We start from the raw sequence: 20,712 nt of genomic DNA, 5'->3' as shown, positions 1-20,712 counted from the left end.
TGAAAGTTTGGAAGGTTCTAGCATTGGGACATTCCTGGCAAGGAAAACAGCATGTTAAGAGGAAAGAGGCCAAGAGAACCTGACAAGTTTGGAAACTGTCAAGAGGGTCATAAGTTGCTGGCATGTGGGTGAGAAGAGTAGGACACGAGGCTGAGTGGTTGGGGATCAGGTCATGGGTCAGATCAGGGGGAGCATGTCTAATGTGAATAAAGACATTTGGAAACTGTAATAATAGCGCATCCTTTCTGTGGTGATGATGATAATTCAACTGAGTTCTTTATAAAAGATCTTTACTTTAAAAAAGCCCTGTAAAATATTTAAAGGGAGCAGGGAGATTATTTTTTCTCTTTATAGTTTTGTTTTAAAAATATCCTAAGTTGGGGCTGGTGTGGTGGCACAGCGGTTAAGTGCACGCGTTCCACTTTGTCGGCCTGGGGTTCGCCAGTTCGGATCCTGGGTGTGGACATGGTACCGCTTGGCAAGCCATGCTGTGGTAGGCGTCCCATGTATAAAGTAGAGGAAGATGGGCACGGATGTGAGCTCAGGGCCAGTCTTCCTCAGCAAAAAGAGGAGGATTGGCGGCAGATGTTAGCTCAGGACTAATCTTCCTCAAAAAAAAAAAAATATCCTAAGAGATACTCGTATAGATTAATGGAACAGAATAGAATGTGCAGTTTTGGTAGGATAGTATGGGTGGAATCGAGACTGCAGTGGGTAATGGAGTAATAAATATCAGAGGTGACCATGAAAGAAAGAAGTGCTGGAGCTAGGTAGAAGGCAAGGAAATTCAAAAGTCTCAGTTTTGATCCCTTCTCCTTCTTTCCCATTGAACATAGGCGAGAGATAAGGATATTTTGTGTTCTGAAGGAAAGGAGCCGATTTGGGGAGAGGAGTTAGAGAAACTGTAAAGAAAGAGGTGTGGATAATTAGTAAAGTTAAATTATGTGAGAATCTCACATTGATGTAAAGTTTGACGGGAGAGAAGATACAGTCCCGTGTCCTCATTCCTAGTTACTTTCTTCATCATCACTCTGTTGACTTTGTTTATAGGTTATTGAATGAGGACATTTCATTTCAATAGAATTTGACTTCAGAAAGTTGTCCAAGAATTGGGCAACTGCATAGCTTAGTGAAGAGCCAGACCACTTGGGGTCGAATTCCACTTCCATCAAGAAGGACCTGTGAGATCTTTGGTTAACTCAGCTGTTGATGCCTTAGTTTTCTCATCTGTAAAATGGAGATGTTAATAGTGCATCCCTTATGTGGTGATTCTGATGATGAAAATGAGCTACGTGTAAAGCTTTACCGTGGCACACAGTAAGCACAATAGAAGTGTTTGCTAACTAATAAAGATGGTATTGTTCCATTTATTAACTAGATATGATTCACACAAGATAACTTGGAATACACAGTCATGCGTCACATAATGCTGTTTTGGTCAGTGATAGACCACATGTAGAATGGTGGTCCCATGAGATTCGTAGCATGTGGCCTAGGCGTGTGGTAGGCTAGACCATCTAGGTTTGTGTAAGTGCACTTTATGATGTTCGCATGAGGACAGAATCACCTAACGATGCATTTCTCAGAACATGTCCCTGTTGTTAAGCTATGCATGACTGCACTGTCTTTAAAAATTGTTGTATATCACATAAATTTTTTTGAATAGTAAGTTGGTATTATTTTAGCTAGTGAGTATGATGGGAAAAGAGAATTATTAAATTTTGTGTTTAAGTCTTGCTTGGAAAAGCTTTTTCTTTATATCATTCAGAAACTTTAGTTTCTCATACTTTATTGTTTATTTTTATTGAGGTAACATTGGTTTGTAACATGATATAAATTTCAGAATTCGTTGTTACCATTTACCCCTTTTGCCTGCCCCACTTCTCCATTCCCCTCTGGTAACCACCGATCTATTCTCTGTCTTTGTGTGTGTTTATTTGTTGTTGTTGTTGTCTTCCACATATGAGTAAAATCACACAGTATTTGGCTTTTTCCCGTCTGACTGACTTTGGTTGGCACAGTGCCCTCAAGGTCCATCCATGTTGTCACAAATGGCAAGAATTTGTCTTTATGGCTGAATAGTATTCCATTGTGTATGTCTACCACATCTTTATCCATTCATCCATTGAATCTAAGACCTGACCCCATAAAACTAGAAGAAAACATAGCACACTGTTTGACATTGGTCTTAGCAGTATCTTTTTGAATATCATGTCTCCTCAGGCAAGGGAAACAAAAGAAAAAAATAAACAAATGGGACTACATCAAACTAAAAAGCTTCTGCACAGCAAATAAAATGAAAAGACAGCCTAACAATTGGGAGAAGATATTTGCAAATCATATATTTGATAAGGGGTTAATATCCAAAACATGTAAAGAACTCATACATCTCAACAACAAAAAATCAAACAACCTAGTGCAAAAATGGGCAGAGGATCTGAACATTTTTCCAAAGAAGATACATGGAATCTTTCTAAAATATATGGCCCATTTACCTGCCTTGCCAAGTACAATAAAGTAAAAATAATAGATTCTTTCTTTTTAGATTGAAAACCTTGCAGGGTGCAACAGGCTTCTGATTAATTCTATTAATGAAGTTGCACTTTATTTTTTAAGTTTTTGCGTGTTGGCTTTTCAAAAAAAAAGTCAATATATAAAGTAACTTCATTCATATGTCCCTTTTTTTTTTTTTTTTTTTTTTTTTTTTTCATATGTCCCTTTTTTGAGGTTATGAGGAACTGAGCATATTCTCAAAGATAGTGAATGTAGAACTTATATTTAACGGGTTTTCTGCTAGTGCTGATAATGTATAGTCTTAAGCTTGCCTTCAGCTTTTACAGCCTTAGTGCATAAAATATAATTTTGAAATATGTATTTCTTTAAGAAATTCTTAATGAAAATTGAAGTACTTGTGGCACTGCAGTTTGTGTCTGGTTTTGACTCGGCATGCAGTGCCTTATTGATAGGCATGGAAAGTTCTTTGTGGGTATAGATATTAATGTTCACTTTGTGAAATGAAACCACTTAAGTTTTAATTCTGGCGTTTTCTGTTTTCTGACCAAGGGCCTTTTGGAGAGCGAGATGATCAACAGGTGTTTATCCAAAAAGTTGTTCCCATCACTAACAAACTGTTTGTAAGACTCTCATCTACTGGGAAAAGGTAACCCCTTACTGTAAAGAGATCTTTACTCAGAAATTACTTTTGTCGTATGAAAGGTATTGAGTAATTTGATATTGTTAAAGGAATGCTCTCAGAAACATTGTTGAGAGAGAAGTTTGTTCATTATCTGTGATCGTTTTAGCTTAAAAGGAAGACGGTATACTTACTGCTTTTTCTCTAGAATTTCTTTAAGATGTTCACTGTTGCTGCGGACGGTTAGGAAGGACTAGTGATATAATAGGACAAGAACCCAGTGAATCTGATGGCAGACAGCTGAACTAAATTCTTTTTTCTTTTTTCTTTTTTTTTAAAGATTGGCACCTGAGCTAACATGTGTTGCCAATCTTCTTTTTTTTTTTTCCTCCTTCTCTCTCAAGTCCCCCAGTAGATAGTTGTATATTCTAGTTGTGGGATTCTTCTGGTTCTGTCCAGTGGGATGCTGCCTCAGCATGGCTCGATGAGTGGTACTAGGTCTGTGCCCAGGATCCGAACCAGTGAAACCCTGGGCTGCCAAAGCGGGGTGCATCAACTTAACCACTCAGTCCTGGGGCCGGCCACTGAACTAAATTCTGTTCTTGCACTTCCTCTTACCAGCTGTGTAAATTCAACTTCAGTTACTTTGTTACTCTGAGCCCCAGTTTCTTTATAAAATAAGATACAGCTACCTTAGCAGGATGTCATGGGATAAAATGCGTTAAAAACATAGGAAATGTCTTGCTTTGTCCCTGACTATAACAGATGCTCAAAAGAAGTTAGTTTCCTCTTCCTCTTCCATTTGACTGAAATTTTACTTCTTTTAAAATTATTTAGCCTTAAACAGAATGAGCTGTAACATTTCTTTTTAAGAACAAAATGTTTTGATGTCTAACCAATGTAAAAAAGTAAATTCCTTTTAGTAGTCATTTAAAAAGTTACAGATTTTCCTGTTAATCTTACTAATGCTACTGATATTTTTAATAGTTTCTTGGTTACCCCTTCTTCAGGCTGTCTCTAGTTTTTTAATATTTTAATGAATAAACTCTTTGAGATGATAAATTTTCTTTCCATCGAAGTTTATTGTGTGTAGTCATCAGTAACTATTAAGTGAATTAATTCCAGAAAATTTTTATGTACTGACCAATCTTTTTGTCAGCTGTTTTTTAAAAGAAAAAGTACTAAGAACCTATAATGTAGTTAGAGAGCAAATAATTATCTTAAGAAATGTTATAAATCACTGTGATTTAGTGTTCTGTGCATATTTGGTGAAGAAGCTGCCAAATGTTTCTTAATACTGCAGTCATAACATCCTCTAACAGTGTAATATATCATACCCTCTTCTCTTAGTTCAGGCAGTAGCAGTGTTTTGTAATCAACTATAATTTCTGCAGGATAAAACAAATGTTACAGTTTTTAAGTGTACAATTCCAGAGGAAAAGCTATAGTTATAAAAATAACAAGCAAAAATTCCTTTGTAGAATTAAATAGAAGCTCAAACCCTTATGAAGCTAATCTGAAGCAAAGCTCTTAGTTTAAAGAGAGTTCAAGTTCTTAAGCGTGAGAAGTGAAATGGGCAGGGGAAAAACCTTGTAAAAAGTTTTAAAAGAAGAAGTAATTCTAAGGAATCTATCCCATAGGAAAAATAAAATGAGCAAAATCATGTTTGTTTTCATGCACATGGGTTGATTTATTTTATTTTAAACATAAACAGGAATCTAGATTTTTAAAAATATTTTATATCAATTTAGATTATTACTAAAAGTAAATGTAATTTGCTACATTTATAATAATGAGAAAAATTGTGATCATCTCAGTAAGCACAGAAAAAACATTTGACAATTCAACACTCATTTATGATAAAGAATCCTAGCACTTAAAAAATAAAGAGTAAATTTCTTAATCTGATAAGGTCTACAAAAATAATTGTAGCAAACCTCATACTTAATGGTGAAATAGTGAAAGCTTTTCCCTTGAGATTGGGTGTGAGAGTACGATAGCCTCTATCACTGTATGTGGACATGGAGGAATTAATCCCTCCCACCCACTTTTGCCTTGCCTGCCAGGAACCTCAGCTAGGCTTCATATTCTGTTCCTGTAATGTTTCTCACATTAATATGGATTGTATTTCCTCTTCCTCCTTTATTTTTTCACCTTGCATTTGCATAGTAGTAATTGTTCTTAATTATTATTATTTTTTTAAATAAGCCCCGTCCACTCTGTTTTGAAGTAGACTGGGACAAATAATTGAATCAAGTACAAGTCAGTCAACCCTTATTATCACTTTGGGAAATCATTTTCAACATTATCCGTTGGTTTCTTCATTTGTGAAATGTGGATAGTAATTGTTCTTTCTCAGGTTTTTTTCTCTTTTATGAAAATCAATGCAAGAGCTATAAAAATGCTTTGAAAGAGTTGAGTATTATCCTGGTGGAGGAGACTATTTAGGCATCTTCATACAGCTGTACATTTTTTCTGGTTTCAGTTTTTAAGTTTACATGTAAATTTTAAATGACTTCCTAAGATCTTTTCTAGAATGATGGCTACTTGCTTTGTTTTTTTCTGCCTTTTTAGGTTCCTAACTTCCTTTTAGAGAATTACTCAATTCCTATCAAGGCTCTTTCTGTTTTTCTTTTAAGGTTCACTTAAATTATTTGCCTGATTTCAAGTATTTAACACATTGTTTAATAAGAGCCTTTTTCTCTAGACTCAAAGAAACAAGGCTGGAATTTTTGTCCTGTTGACTTACCTTGACCTCTTTAAATCTGTTTTACATATGTGGAGTATTCAACTATAACTTTGCAAAAAAGAAATTAATTTCAAAAATCTGAATTATAAATGTTATTTGTTCCCCATGGTTTACAGCTGTATATCATCTCTTGCAGAATCTGTGAGATCCAGGCTGTTGACTGTACTACAATATCCTCATTTACAGTGAGAGAATGTGAGGGGTCCAGTAGGATGGGCTCAAGACCAAGGCGCTACTTGTTCACGGGCCATACGAATGGCAGCATTCAAATGTGGGATCTCACCACTGCTATGGATATGGTGAACAAAAGCGAAGATAAGGGTAGGTCCGTAGGGAAAGATGGCTGTCGCAGGGTAAGCTTCTGACAGAAGTGATGATGACGAGTGCATGTTCTCCTAAGATGTAGGTGGGCCGACTGAAGAAGAGCTGCTCAAATTGCTGGACCAGTGTGATCTGAGCACGTCTCGCTGTGCTACTCCGAACATCAGCCCGGCAACCTCTGTGGTTCAGCATAGCCGTCTCCGTGAATCCAATTCCAGGTCAGTTAAACAGTTGACGGTTGTATAAGTTGAGTTGATTGCTTTTGGGAGAATTGGCTGAGATTTTGTAATCACATACTTGTTCTTGAAAACCGTATTTTTCAAAATACATTTTTAATTCCGACTTCGTGTTCAATTTTTTTTTAAATTTAAATTTATCTACATGTATATCTGGTTCTTTGCATAGAAAAACATTTTTTGCCCTTTAACTTCTGTTCTGAATTGTTGCCAATTTGGATGCCTCTTATGTGATCAAAAAGCCACTCAAAGGAAATTAGAAAAATCCCATGCCGCCTTGGATAGTACGTGGAGCTTTTGTTCCTCTTGCTTCAGGGACACACTAATGAAAGTGATCACAGTATCTTGTCTGATCTTACATTTAGGCATTAGGTACTTTTATTTATTTATTTATTTTATTGAGGTATAATTGACATACAACATTCTATTGGTTTCAAGAGTGCAACATAAGGATTTGATATTGGTATACATTATGTACTTTAATACAATTACATAGTATATCTTTTTAGTTACCATATTAAAAAAGAAATTCCAAAATCTGAACTAAGGGCCAAATACTGAAGTATGTTATTTCACATTTGTTTTGAAGGTTCCCCCCCACCCCCCAGCTTTTTCAGCTGTTCACAAAGCTAGCTTGGCTGTGAATATATGTATAGTATTATTTGCATTGGTAACTTTATATACATATACACACCTACACACACATAATTAAAATATAGAATACTTAATAAGTATATTTCTGTATATAGAAATAAGGATGAAATAGTCTTTATATATTTATATGATGTGTTTTTATTGGTAGTTTAATTAATGAGATGTGCCCCTGAAAAATGTCAGAAACAAATCTGAATTGTCATTTAAAAACTGTATTTCAGCCTTCAGCTCCAGCACCATGAAACCATCCACGAAGCAGCTACTTACGGCTCCGTGAGGCCTTACAGAGAGAGTCCTTTGTTAGCAAGGGCAAGGAGGACTGAGAGCTTTCACAGTTACAGGGACTTCCAGACTGTTAATCTGAACAGAAACGTGGAAAGAGCCGTCCCTGAAAATGGTAACTTGGGTCCCATGCAAGCTGACGTAAAGCGGGCAGCAGGGGAGTGTCATGTGTCTGAGAGAAAGTCTCCTGCAGCGGAAATCAAAAGCTGGAGAGAATCAGATAGTGGAGTGGAAGTGCATAAAATAGCTGAAGGTTTTCTAGAATCCAAGAAAAGGCCATCAGAAGATGAAAGTGAAAATAAAGTGGAGTTAAGGAAGAAAGGAGGATTTGAAGGAGGCGGATTCCTTGGAAGAAAGAAAGTTCCTTATCTGGCGTCATCACCGAGTACCTCTGATGGAGGTACTGACTCGCCTGGCACTGCATCCCCGTCGCCCACGAAGACGACTCCCTCTCCTCGGCATAAGAAAAATGATTCTTTAGGTCAGGAGTACAGCTTGTGAAAACTCACCAAAAGGAGTAGTTGTTTTGTTAATTCAGGTTAAAGTCAAACTTGACTGGATTTCAGTACATTAGCTTTTACGCCAAAACTTTACAAATGAAAATTGGACTTCATTTAGTATCTTTTTAACAGAATTACCTGGAGTAAGGAGGTAAAATAACTATCTCTTTTGATCTTTTGGGAGATTTTTTTAGTTTTACAAGTACATTTAACAGATCATTTGTAAAAGCAAGAGTCCACTTCAATGTTTACTACTCTGAATTTTGGAAACCTAGTCTGGTGTCTTACTGAGATGGTGCCCATAGAGGTGAGCATCCCCGAGAGCGTGGGAACCCACAGACCGCATTCCGAATCTGGGTCATGCCTCACGCTTGGCTTGCGGTGTTAGCTTCAGTGAATCACATGAGTCTCTCTGGAACTTAGTCTCTCAGCCCTTATTGTGATTGCAGAGTGCTTACCAGATATTATTTAATGAGGTGCTATGTTTGTGAAAAAACACCATGTCATTCAAAACACTATTGATGTTGAATCCCAGATTACACCGTGTAGTAGTAAGTCCCTTAGGGTGATTTTATTTTAATTGTGGGTCGTTTTCCGATTCTCACTGTTGGAGTTCTTAAATCTTAGCAAGCATCACCATGTTAAATGCCAAAAGTCTGTTTAAACTTTGTTTAAAGTTGGAGCAGTTGTCTGTGTTTGAACAGATGAAATAAAAATACTAATCAAGGACGAAGCTTTGAGTGCCCAGAAGGGAAAACTGTACAGTTGCTAGTCTGCCGTGTGTTAGGAGCTGCCGTGTTTTTTTCCAGTGTTAATAATCAAGATTTAAATTAGAATGTGGCCATTTTGTAAGCTTATGAGACTGCAGTTCTGAATTTTTGATTAAAGGTTTTGGCTGCTGTAAAAATGTTATTTTGAATATATTTTGAATTGTAAGAACAACAGAAAAATTTTTTGTACTTTTTTCCACTTAATTGGAATGATTTTCTTTTCTGCAAGTAATTGTAAATTTAAAGCATTAAGCATTTATTGGTGCATAATGTATATATTCCCATACCAAGAAACATAATAAGTGAGTGAAGTTGAAATAAATTCTTTAAAGTTTACCATATTGCCAGTGGTTTCACAACGGTTCTCTTGTATTTATCAGTTAAATAAAAATGATTAAGACTGTGTGTTTTCAGTCGCTTAAGGACCAGTCACCCGTTTAAAGTACACCTGTATGAGTTTGCTCGTGTCTTTGCTGCTTCCCGTAATAAAGGGGGGGGGGAGAGGGAGAACTTATATTATCAGTGAGGGAAAATGGTAGGCAAGGAATCATTTCAGTGTTGCTAAGGATTCTAGTTATCTGTTATACCCTTGTTTCCCATCACAGTCGTGTAATAGTTGGGTGGGCAAGTAAGAAAACTAAAGAAAAAAATTGAGTGTTTACCCAGCCTTTTCCAAGAGTAAAAGGCCGTTGGGGGAAAAAAAAGACTTCTTATATAGTAAAATCCCATACAAAAGGCAACTCACTATACCGTGGATTGCATGATACTACAGGTCAAATCTTATTTCTTTCTTTTACTTACAAGAGTTTGAACCTTGATGTCATAGCAGGGGTTGAGCTACTCTGGCACTTAACTTTGTGGCCCTCAGCAGATGATGCCTGCTGTGCCTAAGTCGTTTCATTATACCTACCTTTGCAGGGTTTTTGTGACTGAAAGAAAAAGACATTGAAATGAATCTTTATACTTGGTATGATTGAAAAAACAAGAACAGAATTAGAATTCTGATGAAAAGAGTTTTCCAAGTAATTGTCTACGTATTTCAAAGCAGCACTCATAAGTATTGTCATACCAATAGGCTAGGCACTGTTTTCCTCATTTCACAGATGAGGCTCACCAAGCATAGGCAGCTTATCCGGCCACAAGGCTCCTTAGCCACCGAGCCAGCATCTGAACCCGGGTCCGCCTGTTTCGGGAGCCTGCGGTCTGCTCCTGGCTTTCTCATCCAGGCTTTTATGTCAGAATCACCTGAGGCTGTGCGAGCGCAGTTGTCCGGGCTCCCTCTAGACCTGCTGAACTTGCGTCTCTGGTGATCGAGACTCATGTTTTGAACAAAGTAGCACATTGGTTCTAATGTGCATTGATGGTTAAGACATTATCCAGAGCATCTTATTTTCTTAAATGGCCTCACTTTTATCATCATTTGTGTGTAATTTGTAAATGCAACTCATAGCTGTTAGAGTATTTTTTCATACATACATTAAATCAAACATGGTTCACATTTAAATATTTATTAAGCAAACCGTCTTTAGATTAATTTACATGATCATGTGCATTGGAAATAAACTACTCTTCATGTGGGACATAATAAGTTCCTTATCACTGAATTAGTCCACCTGATCTATATTTTATTTACAGATTGTTCAGGTTGAATTACATTGATGCCAACATGACTTAGATTGGTATAAGGTACCATAACAGATCCATATTTAGGTTTTCCATTTAGTGGAAATGACAATAGATCACCTACAAACACAATTCTTAATAGAGCTCATAAAAACAGCTATGTACTCTTATAAGCAGTTAATATTAGGAATAACAAAACATAGTAGTTGTTAAATTACGCTGAGAATGTGGCCTCTGCAAGTGGTAAGACGTGAGTCAGAAGAGTGAGAGCAGATTTAAAGGGCTTCCTAGAGAACTGCTTGTTTGAAAAGGAGACGTGGTGGGCCAAGGAGTATGGTCCCTGGGCACAGTGTGTTGCTCCTGTCCATGAGCTCTTCCAGGTTGCTTTACGTTGCTTTTCAACATTAGGAACACCTGGAGGCTTAAACACACATGCGTCAGCCCCACCCGAGACCAGCTGAATCACACTCTCCAGGTGTTTCATGGAGGCTTGGCACGCAATACCACTTAAAACTAACAAAACAAAATCTTGGGCTGCTTCTCTGAAATGAGTCAGGTTAAGAGCATTCAGGGGGCGGTGTTCTTGGTTGGAAGCCATACAGGCTTCTGTCCACTCTGAGCTACCGGATCAAAATGTAAATGATTGAGCTAAGTGAATTCATGTAATAACTAAATGTCTAATGAGATGATTAAGTGGAGGTGATTTAATATAACCCCCCCTGCCATTCTCTGTGTTCTTTTACAAATTTTATTCTGTGATAAAAGTATCTAGTTAATTTTTCAAAAATGAGGATGAGCTCAATCTGAATGCACGTGTGACTAGCAAATTCTATTTGCGAAAGTGTAGACCAAGGACAAGGATCCAAGTTTGTGACTGGAGAAGAGTCTTCTCTCTGTGCCTTAAGCAGCTCATGTGAATCCAGAATCTCAGCCTTGGAAAGGCTCCTTTGTGCCAGCTTTAAACAACAGATCCACCCAGGTCAACAGATGGGAATTAAAACCAGTAAACTAAATTAGCCAATGCTGTTTCCATTTCAGAAAGTATAAAACTTTTGGCGAGAAAAAAGTTTCTTATAATTTATACATCCACTGCCAAAAGGGCACAATTATTTCAGATGTCTTTGCGTAGAGCACTTCTAACAAGAGGGCAGGACTTCTGCTTAATACTGCTCTCTGCTTTGAACACTTACTGTTGGCAACGTTTGTCCGGGAGCTGGTCAGTCTCAGGAGTTGCTGTGCCACAGATTTGGTCAAAGTCTCAGTACCTCCAAAGCCCGCAGTCTTTGACTGTTGGACGTTGGGTAATTCATAGTTTTCAAACAGAATATGGATGGTTATCCTTTATTTTACAAGTTTTGGCCAGCTCAGCTTTGGGAAAATCCACCTACCTCTGAATGTAATTCGCAAAATATTGTCACGCAAACGTGTATGAGACATAGATTCAGAGTAACTTCCTGGAGTCATGAAGACTCATTAAGAATGAAGAAGAGTCATTCTTAATGAAGGAAGAAGAGAGGTTTTCTTACGTTGTTTTCCATGAAGAACAAAATTACCTTTAATTTTATGTTGATGACTTGGGGAAAAAAAATGTTTCTTGCTGTAGGACTTTCACCAATAACTTTGCAATGTAGCTAGAACAGATGACAAACATTGGACCCACAGAAATTGGTACTGTTGAATATCATCTGGTCTTAGTGATTGTAGGACTAGAATTGAGTAGTTCTCTGAAATGGAGGGATATAGTCCAGAGTCATATATACAGATGATATATATGCATATGTAAAACTCATGTTTACATATGAATGTTAATTTAAACAATGTCAAAGCAGGAAGGAGCACAAATAAAATTTTTCCTTTTTTAATTCCACATTTGCTAATGAAATACTTCAAATAGAGTAGCAGTTTCCATGTGAAATGTGCTAAGCTGAAGATGTCAATATTCCGGGGGATTCAGTGAATGGACAGCATTTTATGAAAAGTACTGATTGGAGTTTCAAAACTATGTCAAATATGTGAAGGTGTTTCTGTCGAAACGCTTCATTTTCTCTCTGAAATATCTAAATGAGCTGTTTAGTCCTTAGATTTTCAGAAGACTCATAAATGGAAGAACAGACGTTTATTTGTAAATGCGTGTGGTGGCCTATGAAAAGGTTTGGTCATTATTTATCCCCAAACATGGTAATGAAGTAGGACCTTCAGCCAAGTGTGAAGCCTCAATGCAGAGTTTGCTTTGCTCCAAGTGATTCAGCTTGGCCTGGAGTTGGGAAGTTATTTTGTAGTTGTGATCATTAGAATTGTTCCTTACAGGATAGTGTCAACCTTCATGGAAACAGGATACTGCAAGGAGCAGCAGTGACATACTCTCAGAAGGCTCCCTTAGTTTGTAAACTAGTAACTTCACTTGTAACAACTGTGGGCCAACTTGACATTGCCACAGATTATTCATTTAATCAATGGTGTCACTGCCAAACAGCCAAGTGAAAATTAAACACCTCTTTAGCTTCCACAAAATAAGTAGGGCAAAAAAAGTATTTTCATGTAGATAGTACCCCTCATTTCAGACAACCAGAGAAATAATGTTTCTTAGACCTCAATTAGGGAGGAACAATTTCAAAAACAATCCTCATTTCTTTAAAGGATTACGGAATAACAAGCAATGGCGTTTTAGCATTTACGATGCGTCAGTGATAACCCGGTGGGACTGGGGTGTGGAGTTGAATCCCGGCTTTACATCTTGGGGGTTTCCATCCTTCACAGGTGGGTGTCGGTGAATGTGGTGTGTTCCTTAGTCACAGAGCTGAAACCCTTGATGGCATTCATCAGGTCCTCTTCATCCACATACTGAAAATAAGCCAATCATCATTAGTTAGGATGTTTGCTGTCAAGAGAGTTCACCTTCAACTGGTGGTTCTCTCAGGTTAATGTAAAAAGTCCTCAGTAAGTATTTTAAGGCTAATATCCTATGCTCACCTCTATAAGGTGTGGTTTGAGGCCATCCTTGCCTCCAAGTTTACCTTACCTCAAGTTTACCTTATTGAAATGATCACATCACATGCATGCATGGACTATAGACTAATCCAAAATGTATGTCATTTGAGTGTTACATTGTGCCGTATTTTGACCTTTCTAAGCCTCAGTTTTCTCATCTGTAAAGTGGGGAGATACTAAGATTTTAAGATTTAGTTCAAAATGTAAGCAGGGGAGCCAGAACGCAAGCTATTGTGCTCCATTGTGTCCCATTCTCTTACTGTATTTGTATTGATCGAATAGGGTTAGTAATGTTGAGTATAATGTTATAACGAACAGGTATGTTGCCAAGTTTTTGAATCTTCAAAAGCTGCCAATGAATTGTTTTGCATCCTGCCTATTATTAGTACTGTCAAAAGCAAGTAAAAACGGCAGTAAGTATAATAGTGAAGAATGGGGGCTCTGCAATCAGACTGTGTTCTTAGGATCCCAGTTCCACAAAAATACTTACTAGCTGTGTGTCCTTGTGTCAGGACACACATGCATCTAAGACCTAAATGAGTTATGTTCAACCATGTGACATTGCCATTTTCCTTGTCAAATATGGTCAATTAACAATTCCTTACATTTCAAACTAATATAACTATATAGGAATAATTATTTAGAAACTGTATATCTGAAATGAAATCATGGAATTCAATAGTCCTATCAGCATCACGCAGACCCATGATTTTAAAATGCGTGTCATATATCATCATTCTGAACAAACCAGAAGGACTGTGCATTTTATTTTATTTTATTTTTTTGTGCTTGGAACCTGGAGCCAGGAAGCTTGCTTTATTACGTGCCATTAGTTAAGAAGGCCTCATGGAAGTCATCAACTTTTTAGTGAAGGAAAAGTGAGGACTTAGAGAAATGAGTGAATGAGTCTGAAAGCAGAAGCAGAGGGTTGAAAGAAATGGAGGTGAATAATCCTGCCTCAGAGGAGGTAAGAGAGGAGCCAGGTTCTTAGGTGGCTGTTTGTTATCTAACCATCCCAAAGGAAGGGTTCTCCAGCGGACTTCTGGGTAGTTGGCACAAGGAAGAAGTTTGATGGTTGGTAACAACTCTAGGATTTTATTCATTTCGGCCACTTGGGGTTTTTAACAAATATTACATAGTGATGAGATTAACTTTCAAAGAGTCAACTATTTGTATCCACTGGACTGAAATTATGAAAGATGAAGTCCATAAACAGTAATACCTTTATTTATCATCATTTTCTGGAGTTGCTTGGAAAGGAACCATTGAGTCTAGTGAGAGAAAGACCAGAAGGAAAAAGATGAAAAGATGCTTTGACTTTATGCCCTCTTTGAGGCCAGTTCCAAGGTTTCCAGTCACCTTCTGCCCAAGTTAATGAATTATAGCCTGTTTGTCTCTTCACTGATTCATGAATTTATTTTTTGAGCATCTATCGTGTGCTAAAAGAACAAAAAGTTTCTACCTTGCTCATTAAACAATTGTAGTAACGCTAGTAAACAGGTCATTACAAAACCCTTGGGGTAAAGGGTCAGAGGGATGCACTGAGTGCTATGGGGTAGCATTCAATGGGGTACAGGAAGCTCCATGTCGTCCCTTTACCAGTGTTCTTCTGGGATGAGTAGTAAAGGCCCTGGATGGGGAATCTACTCACCAGTCCACTATCGTGGCCCATGATGGTTTCCCACAGCGAGTCATCAATCAAGACTTTCTTGTCTTGAATGTCCATGAGTTGGCTGACACTGCGGTGTAGAGAGCCCTGCGAATAGGTTTGGCTGATTTGGCTCTGACTTGGGATGTGAAGTACAGAGATGCTCTGGTTGCTTCTCATACTCATGGGGGTCCCAGACCGGGGGATTTTGGTATCGGCTAATCCCTGAAAAGACAGTGGCTATAGGTGACTACTGTCTAAAGAAAATGGGTTTGAAATAAGACAGAAAATTGTGTGTCACACGTTGTCAATGAAGGGCACGCTGTCTCCATATCCTCCTATAGAACTTAGCTTCTCTGCAATACTGTGGCCCCTGGTTTGGTAAGGGTGAGAAATAAACTAATCGTCATGTTAGACAGCCCGTGTTCTTAGTGCCCAGAGAGCTCACGTGCTAGTGTGCCCTGTAGACAAGGGCTTGGTGCATTGCAAAGTGGTGGGGTGAGGGCAAGGGAGGGTGGGTTTACAACGTAACCTCTTCAGGTGTGTCACCCTGGAGCACCTCTCCTAAGAACACTGCTTTCCCAGAATGTCACAGTTACCAATATTCTCTCATGATTGCCCACTAAGTGAGCGCAGTTGTTTCACACTTTAAATTCCTGGATATGTGTACGGAAATGGACTCCTCTCTCCCTCTTTTCTCATCCCACATCATGCCTCTTGTTATAGGATTCCAACCTCCAAAATAAATCGGGTCTGGCATTAACATCGGAAAGACAAAGGCACTCGATGATTAGGACCTGGAAGATGCCCTGAGAAGGTCTAGCTGCTCTAAACATCCGAGGGAACTGATGCAGCTGGTCCAATCAATGCTTTTCATTGTGCAGTCAACACGCCATGCAAAAGAGCATGCATTCATGCAGCACGCAGAGGTACCTCGAAGTGCATGGTGTAACTTTTTAGGGTAACACTGCTTGACACATCAGATAGATCAGCCACAGAGTCAAACTGAGAACAAATGGGGAGGCGTCAGTCAGTGTTTGCAACATTTTAAAACAAATTCTGGGGGCCGGCCCTGTGACCCAGTGGTTAAGTTTGCGCGCTCCGCTTTGGTGGCCCAGGGTTTTGCTGGTTCAGATCCTGGGCGGGGACCTAGCACTGCTCATCAGGCCATGCTGAGGTGGCGTCCCACATAGCAGAGCCAGAAGGACCTACGACTAGAATATATAACTACGTATTGGGGTGGCTTTGGGGAGAAGAAGAAGAAAAAATGAAGATTGGCACAGATGTTAGCTCAGAGCCAATCTTTAAAAAACAACAAGAAATAAAAACCAAATTCTTTGTGTTTTTCCAATGATAGCATGTTCATACCCATTGGACTCAGTTACAGAGCACCAAAACCAGAGCTTGTCAGATGAGGATGTGTGTGTACATGGGTGTGTGTGTGTGTGTGTGTGTGTGTTACAAAGGTAGCTCTCATTGACCCACCCAAGTGAAAAGAAAGTCTGGGACATGGAGCAGGTGACTCCAGCTTGCTCCTGTTCAGATTCTTTCCCGTTGACTCTGGAGCCTGTGGACACAACAGCTCTTCCTTTTCTCTACTAATGCAAATTATACTTTCTTCAGTTTGACGGAACTTCACTAATATTCTTCCCTATCTCCAACTTTGTGAGAACAGTTTAGTTTCAAAATTGGTTTTAAAAAGCAAGAGAAGAAGGCTTGCAAGCACATTTTGTCAAGGTGGGTAGGAGTGAATTGGGATTCACTGGGTTCGGGGAGGGGGCACTGTCCGGTGCCCTGGCACACCCCCAATTCCACTTCTGCTAACCCTGCAGGGCCTGTCAGGAGTGCCCTCACGGCTGAAGGTGAGGCCAGAGCCCCTGGCAGCCAGCCAGCCCCCACCATTCCTTCCCCTCCTCAACCCCCACTCAGTCTTGGCCACTGAGGAAGGGTGAATCTGTCGGGCGCCCCTCTGCTTTTCCCTGATGGCAAGGGCTGTAGAGGAGTAGGGTCTTTCCATTCTTTTGTCTGCTCATCCCAGTTGACCCCCATGTCTGGCCCCAAAGGCAGCTTGGCCTCGATCTTGTCAGAATCTCAAGGTCGAATCAGCAGCCCCCACGTGTTGTGTTTTTGTAAAATATTTAACTGTGGTAAGAATACTTAACATGAGATCCACCCTCCTAACAGATTTTTAAGTGACAATGTAGTACTGTAGGCCATAGGTATGATGTTGCACAGCAGTCTCTAGAACTTCTTCCTCCTGCATAACTCAAACTATACCTTTTAATTAACAACTTCCTGTTCCCCCTCCCCCAGCCCACATCAACCACCATTCTGTTCTTTGTTTCCATGAGTTCAACTATTTTATTTTATTATTTTTATATTGTGTGTGTGTGAGGACGATTAGCCTTGAGCTAACATCTATACCAGTCTTCCTCTATTTTGTATGTGGGACGCCACCACAGCATGGCTTGATGAGCAGTGCTAAGTCCATACCTTGGATCTGAACCTGCAAACCCTGGGCTGCTGAAGCATAGTGCATGAACTTAACTGCTATACCACAGGGCTGGCCCCGAGTTTGACTATTTAGATACTTCACATAAGTATGAGGAATCATGCAATACCCCACCTGTTTTTATTGGTTATTGGACTGTACACATGGCTTACAGGAATTGTATTATATTTTTAATTCATTTATGGCTGTTCTGAAACTTGACTATACAATAGACTCCCCCAGAGCTGGTTAAAATGGCAGCTTCTTGGGCTTCTTCCTCAGAGATTCAGGTCCTGCTCCAATGTGAGGCTGACACTGATAGTTCAGGGGCCTCACTTTGACAAAACGAAGCATAACAAGATTCAGGAAAACACTGAGCAAGGGTGCCATCCATAGGGACTTCCCCACAGGAAGGAGGTGATTGCTTCTTGATCACGAAGTTGACCAAGTGGGCAAAGCTGGATATCTCCTCATGAGGGATTGTGATGCAGAAGTGCCTGCCTGTAGGAATGGGTCAAGGGACAGGAGGTTTGATCCCTGAAATGAGTTATGGACACTAAGGGTCTGTGGGTAAGTTTTCCATGTGACAGAGTAGATACACCTAGCAGTGCTCGGGAATTTCCTGTCAACTTTCTCCATGCATTCCATAGGCCCAAGGGCTGATTTAGGTGATCTCTCAGACTAAACAGATCTCTCTGGTCTTCTTGGTCCTTCCAAGCACTTCCCTGCAGATGTGGTACATCTTTTGTCTAAGAACATGGCTTCCCCAGAGAGAGAATGTTACTCTCCAACAAGGGAAAACTTTGAAGTGTCTGCTCCTCAAGGAGAATCTCCTGATGACTATACACTGAGCAGAAGCAAACGGCCTGTGGTTCAAATTGGCCACTCAACGTCCATTCATTCCGCAAATACTTGTGGAGTGCCGACATGGAATTGCAAAAGGATGGAGTCTCTCATGTTAAGGCATTAAAATGGAGCCGAGCAGCCATGACGAGGAGAGAAACAAGTTCCTCCCTCAAGATGAACTCTTGAACTCTTTAGAAACCTGAAAGGTGTCTGCAAGTCTTCTCAAGGATGCTAAGATTATCATGGGGACAGAGACCTCATTCTTATTAGAGTCATCTCCCACATTCCTAAGTTTAATGGCTTGTTTCAACTAACCCTCACCCGAAAGATTACCTTGCACATGGAATTTGTTGAAGGACATCCTTTCCCTTTTTTATCTTTGCCTTTGTTAACCACGACTATAAAACCTTCCTTCCCCCTTTCAGTGGGGCAAACCCAATTCAGGGGCTACTTCAGTTTGTGTTTTCCCCAGGTTGCAGTCCTAAGAAACCCCAAATAAACTTCTTTTTGTTTAAGTCTATCAGAGTCTACCTCAGAATCTGATGATATCTGTTATATGCCAGGAACTGTTCTGGGTGTTGGGGCACAACAGCAAATGGCACACAGAGTCCCTGCCGCTGGGGAGCTTACATTCACTCCAGGGGTCAGACAAACAGATCTATCTGCTGTGGTGTCATGGGGTGATAAGTGCCACAGAGAAGGAAAAGTGGACTAAGGAGCTAGGGAATTTTATTTTACGTGGAAGGGGAGGTGACATGTGTGCAGAGACCTGAATGAAGTGAGAGTGTGAGCCATCCAAGAGAACAGCGGGAGCCATGACCTGGTGGGAGGAGCTTAAAGAGCTCAGGGAGGGATGGAGAGAATGGAGAGTGGAGTGAGATGTGGTTGGCGAAAACTGAGGACCAGATGATGTAGGGCATCGTCTTCTTTGCTTCTCCATCACCAAGTCACTGTCCCATGGCTGTTTCCTGCACCAACCACAAGCCATGGGCCTCAGAGGGACTGCCACCCTTTCGTGTCCCTAACACTTCTGCTACTTGGGCACGACACAGCTTTGTCAGGGCCTTAACCACTGCTCCTTGCTGAGTCCTGGAGAAATGAAGAGATCTGGAAGGCAGACAATGCTATCATTCATTCATCTCTATTTCTTAAAGTGTTGAGACGTAAGCAGTTTGACCAGGCTTGCTGCTTAATTTTGGTGCTGCTGTGATATTGTGATTTATAATAAGAAATACATACTTGGTCTTCATCCCCATTTCTGGCACAGAGCTCCTAAAACCCTTGGAATTTCCTAGGTGAGGAGAGCGACAACGGTGTCCTTCGTTACGTTAATGAGGTGACTTTCAGAAAGAACCAAAAGATGGGGGCTGGTTGCCAGGGGAACCAACCAAGTCATCAGAGGGTTGGAACTTTCATTCCCACCCCCCAACCTCTGGAGATGGAGGGGGGCTGGAGATTAAGTCGATCGCCAGTGGCCAAGGATTTACTCAATCATGCCTATGTAATGAAGCCTCCATAAAAGTCCAAAAGAATGGGGTTCAGAGAGCTTCCAGGTTGGTGGACATATGGAAGTTCCGGGACAGTGGTGCACCCAGAGAGGGGATGGAAGCTCTGTGCCCTTTCCCCAAGCCTTGCCCTATGCAGCTCTTCCATCTGGCTGTTCCCGGGTTATATCCTTTTATAACAACCCAGTAACCTAGTAAGGAAAATGTTTCTCTGAGCTCTGTGAGCCACTCTAGCAAATTAATTAACCCCAAGGAGGGGGTCATTGGAACTTCCTAGCTGTGGCTGGTCAGTCAGAAGCACAGGTGACAACCTGGACTTCTGATTGTCATCTGAAGTGGGGAGTGGGGCAGTCTTGTAGGACTCAACCCTTAATCTGTGGGATCTGATGCTATCTCCAGGTAGAGAGAGTCAGAATTGAGTTGAATTGTAGGACCCCCGGGTGGTGTCAGAGAATGGCTTGTTGGTGTGGAAAAACGCCTCCACGCACTGGAATTGGTGATCAGAATTTTCGCTGCACAGGGCGGCCGCTAGCTCAGAGTGAACCTTTGTGCAAGCTGGGGAAAAGGTGACCCCTTAGGGAGCCTGCTGGGCACCCAGTTTGGGGAGCAGACAGGTGCCTGGTGGGAATGAGAAATGCAGCATTTCCTCCTCCAGGGACACACAGCTGCACACCGGAATGCAGCACAGACTTCAGTCACCTTTTACCCCTTCAACTAAGGCTCTGTGGAAAGATCCCCCTGCATCTCAAGTGTGTCTCCACCTCAGACCTTTGCCTGACCTCCTATCTTGGCAGTGGGTGGTCTGGCACAAGAGGAGCCATCCATCCACAGTGGCCCAGGGTGTCAGCGCTGGGGACAGACAGAGCACTGCCAGCACTTTAGTCCCTCTCCATGCCCCCTTTTTATTGCTAATCTCCCCAAGCTGCACAGTTATAGAAGCTGTAAGTTCCCCAGGTGATGTCAACA

At 40.4% G+C, this 20,712-nt stretch overlaps 2 protein-coding genes across 6 annotated transcripts in view; one reads left to right on the top strand and one right to left on the bottom strand.

Annotated features, from left to right (window-relative positions):
* The window catches only part of KCTD3 (potassium channel tetramerization domain containing 3), a 49,276-nt gene extending 40,226 nt beyond the window's left edge, over positions 1-9,050 (top strand). For 3 of the 5 annotated variants that reach the window (XM_070602522.1, XM_070602524.1, XM_070602525.1), the window contains 4 exons: positions 3,064-3,160; positions 6,019-6,203; positions 6,283-6,421; positions 7,315-9,050. In XM_070602522.1, coding sequence (XP_070458623.1) covers positions 3,064-3,160; positions 6,019-6,203; positions 6,283-6,421; positions 7,315-7,876 — 983 coding nt within the window. In that variant the 3' untranslated portion in view covers positions 7,877-9,050. The remainder of the gene's footprint in view (positions 1-3,063; positions 3,161-6,018; positions 6,204-6,282; positions 6,422-7,314) is intronic. The other 2 variants (XM_070602523.1, XM_070602526.1) reach the window with 1 other exon arrangement.
* A 1,087-nt stretch (positions 9,051-10,137) lies between these two features.
* Positions 10,138-20,712, bottom strand: part of USH2A (usherin) — a 746,622-nt gene continuing 736,047 nt past the window's right edge. Inside the window, exons 71-72 of the mRNA XM_070602521.1 lie at positions 14,908-15,129; positions 10,138-13,109 (exon numbers count right to left, since the gene is read on the bottom strand). Coding sequence (XP_070458622.1) covers positions 13,020-13,109; positions 14,908-15,129 — 312 coding nt within the window. The 3' untranslated portion in view covers positions 10,138-13,019. The remainder of the gene's footprint in view (positions 13,110-14,907; positions 15,130-20,712) is intronic.

Source organism: Equus przewalskii, chromosome 31, assembly GCF_037783145.1.
Source record: "Equus przewalskii isolate Varuska chromosome 31, EquPr2, whole genome shotgun sequence".
In the NCBI taxonomy this organism is placed as follows: domain Eukaryota; kingdom Metazoa; phylum Chordata; class Mammalia; order Perissodactyla; family Equidae; genus Equus; species Equus przewalskii.
Note: the sequence above shows the minus strand (reverse complement) of the source record. Positions and strands in the feature narration are given on the sequence as shown.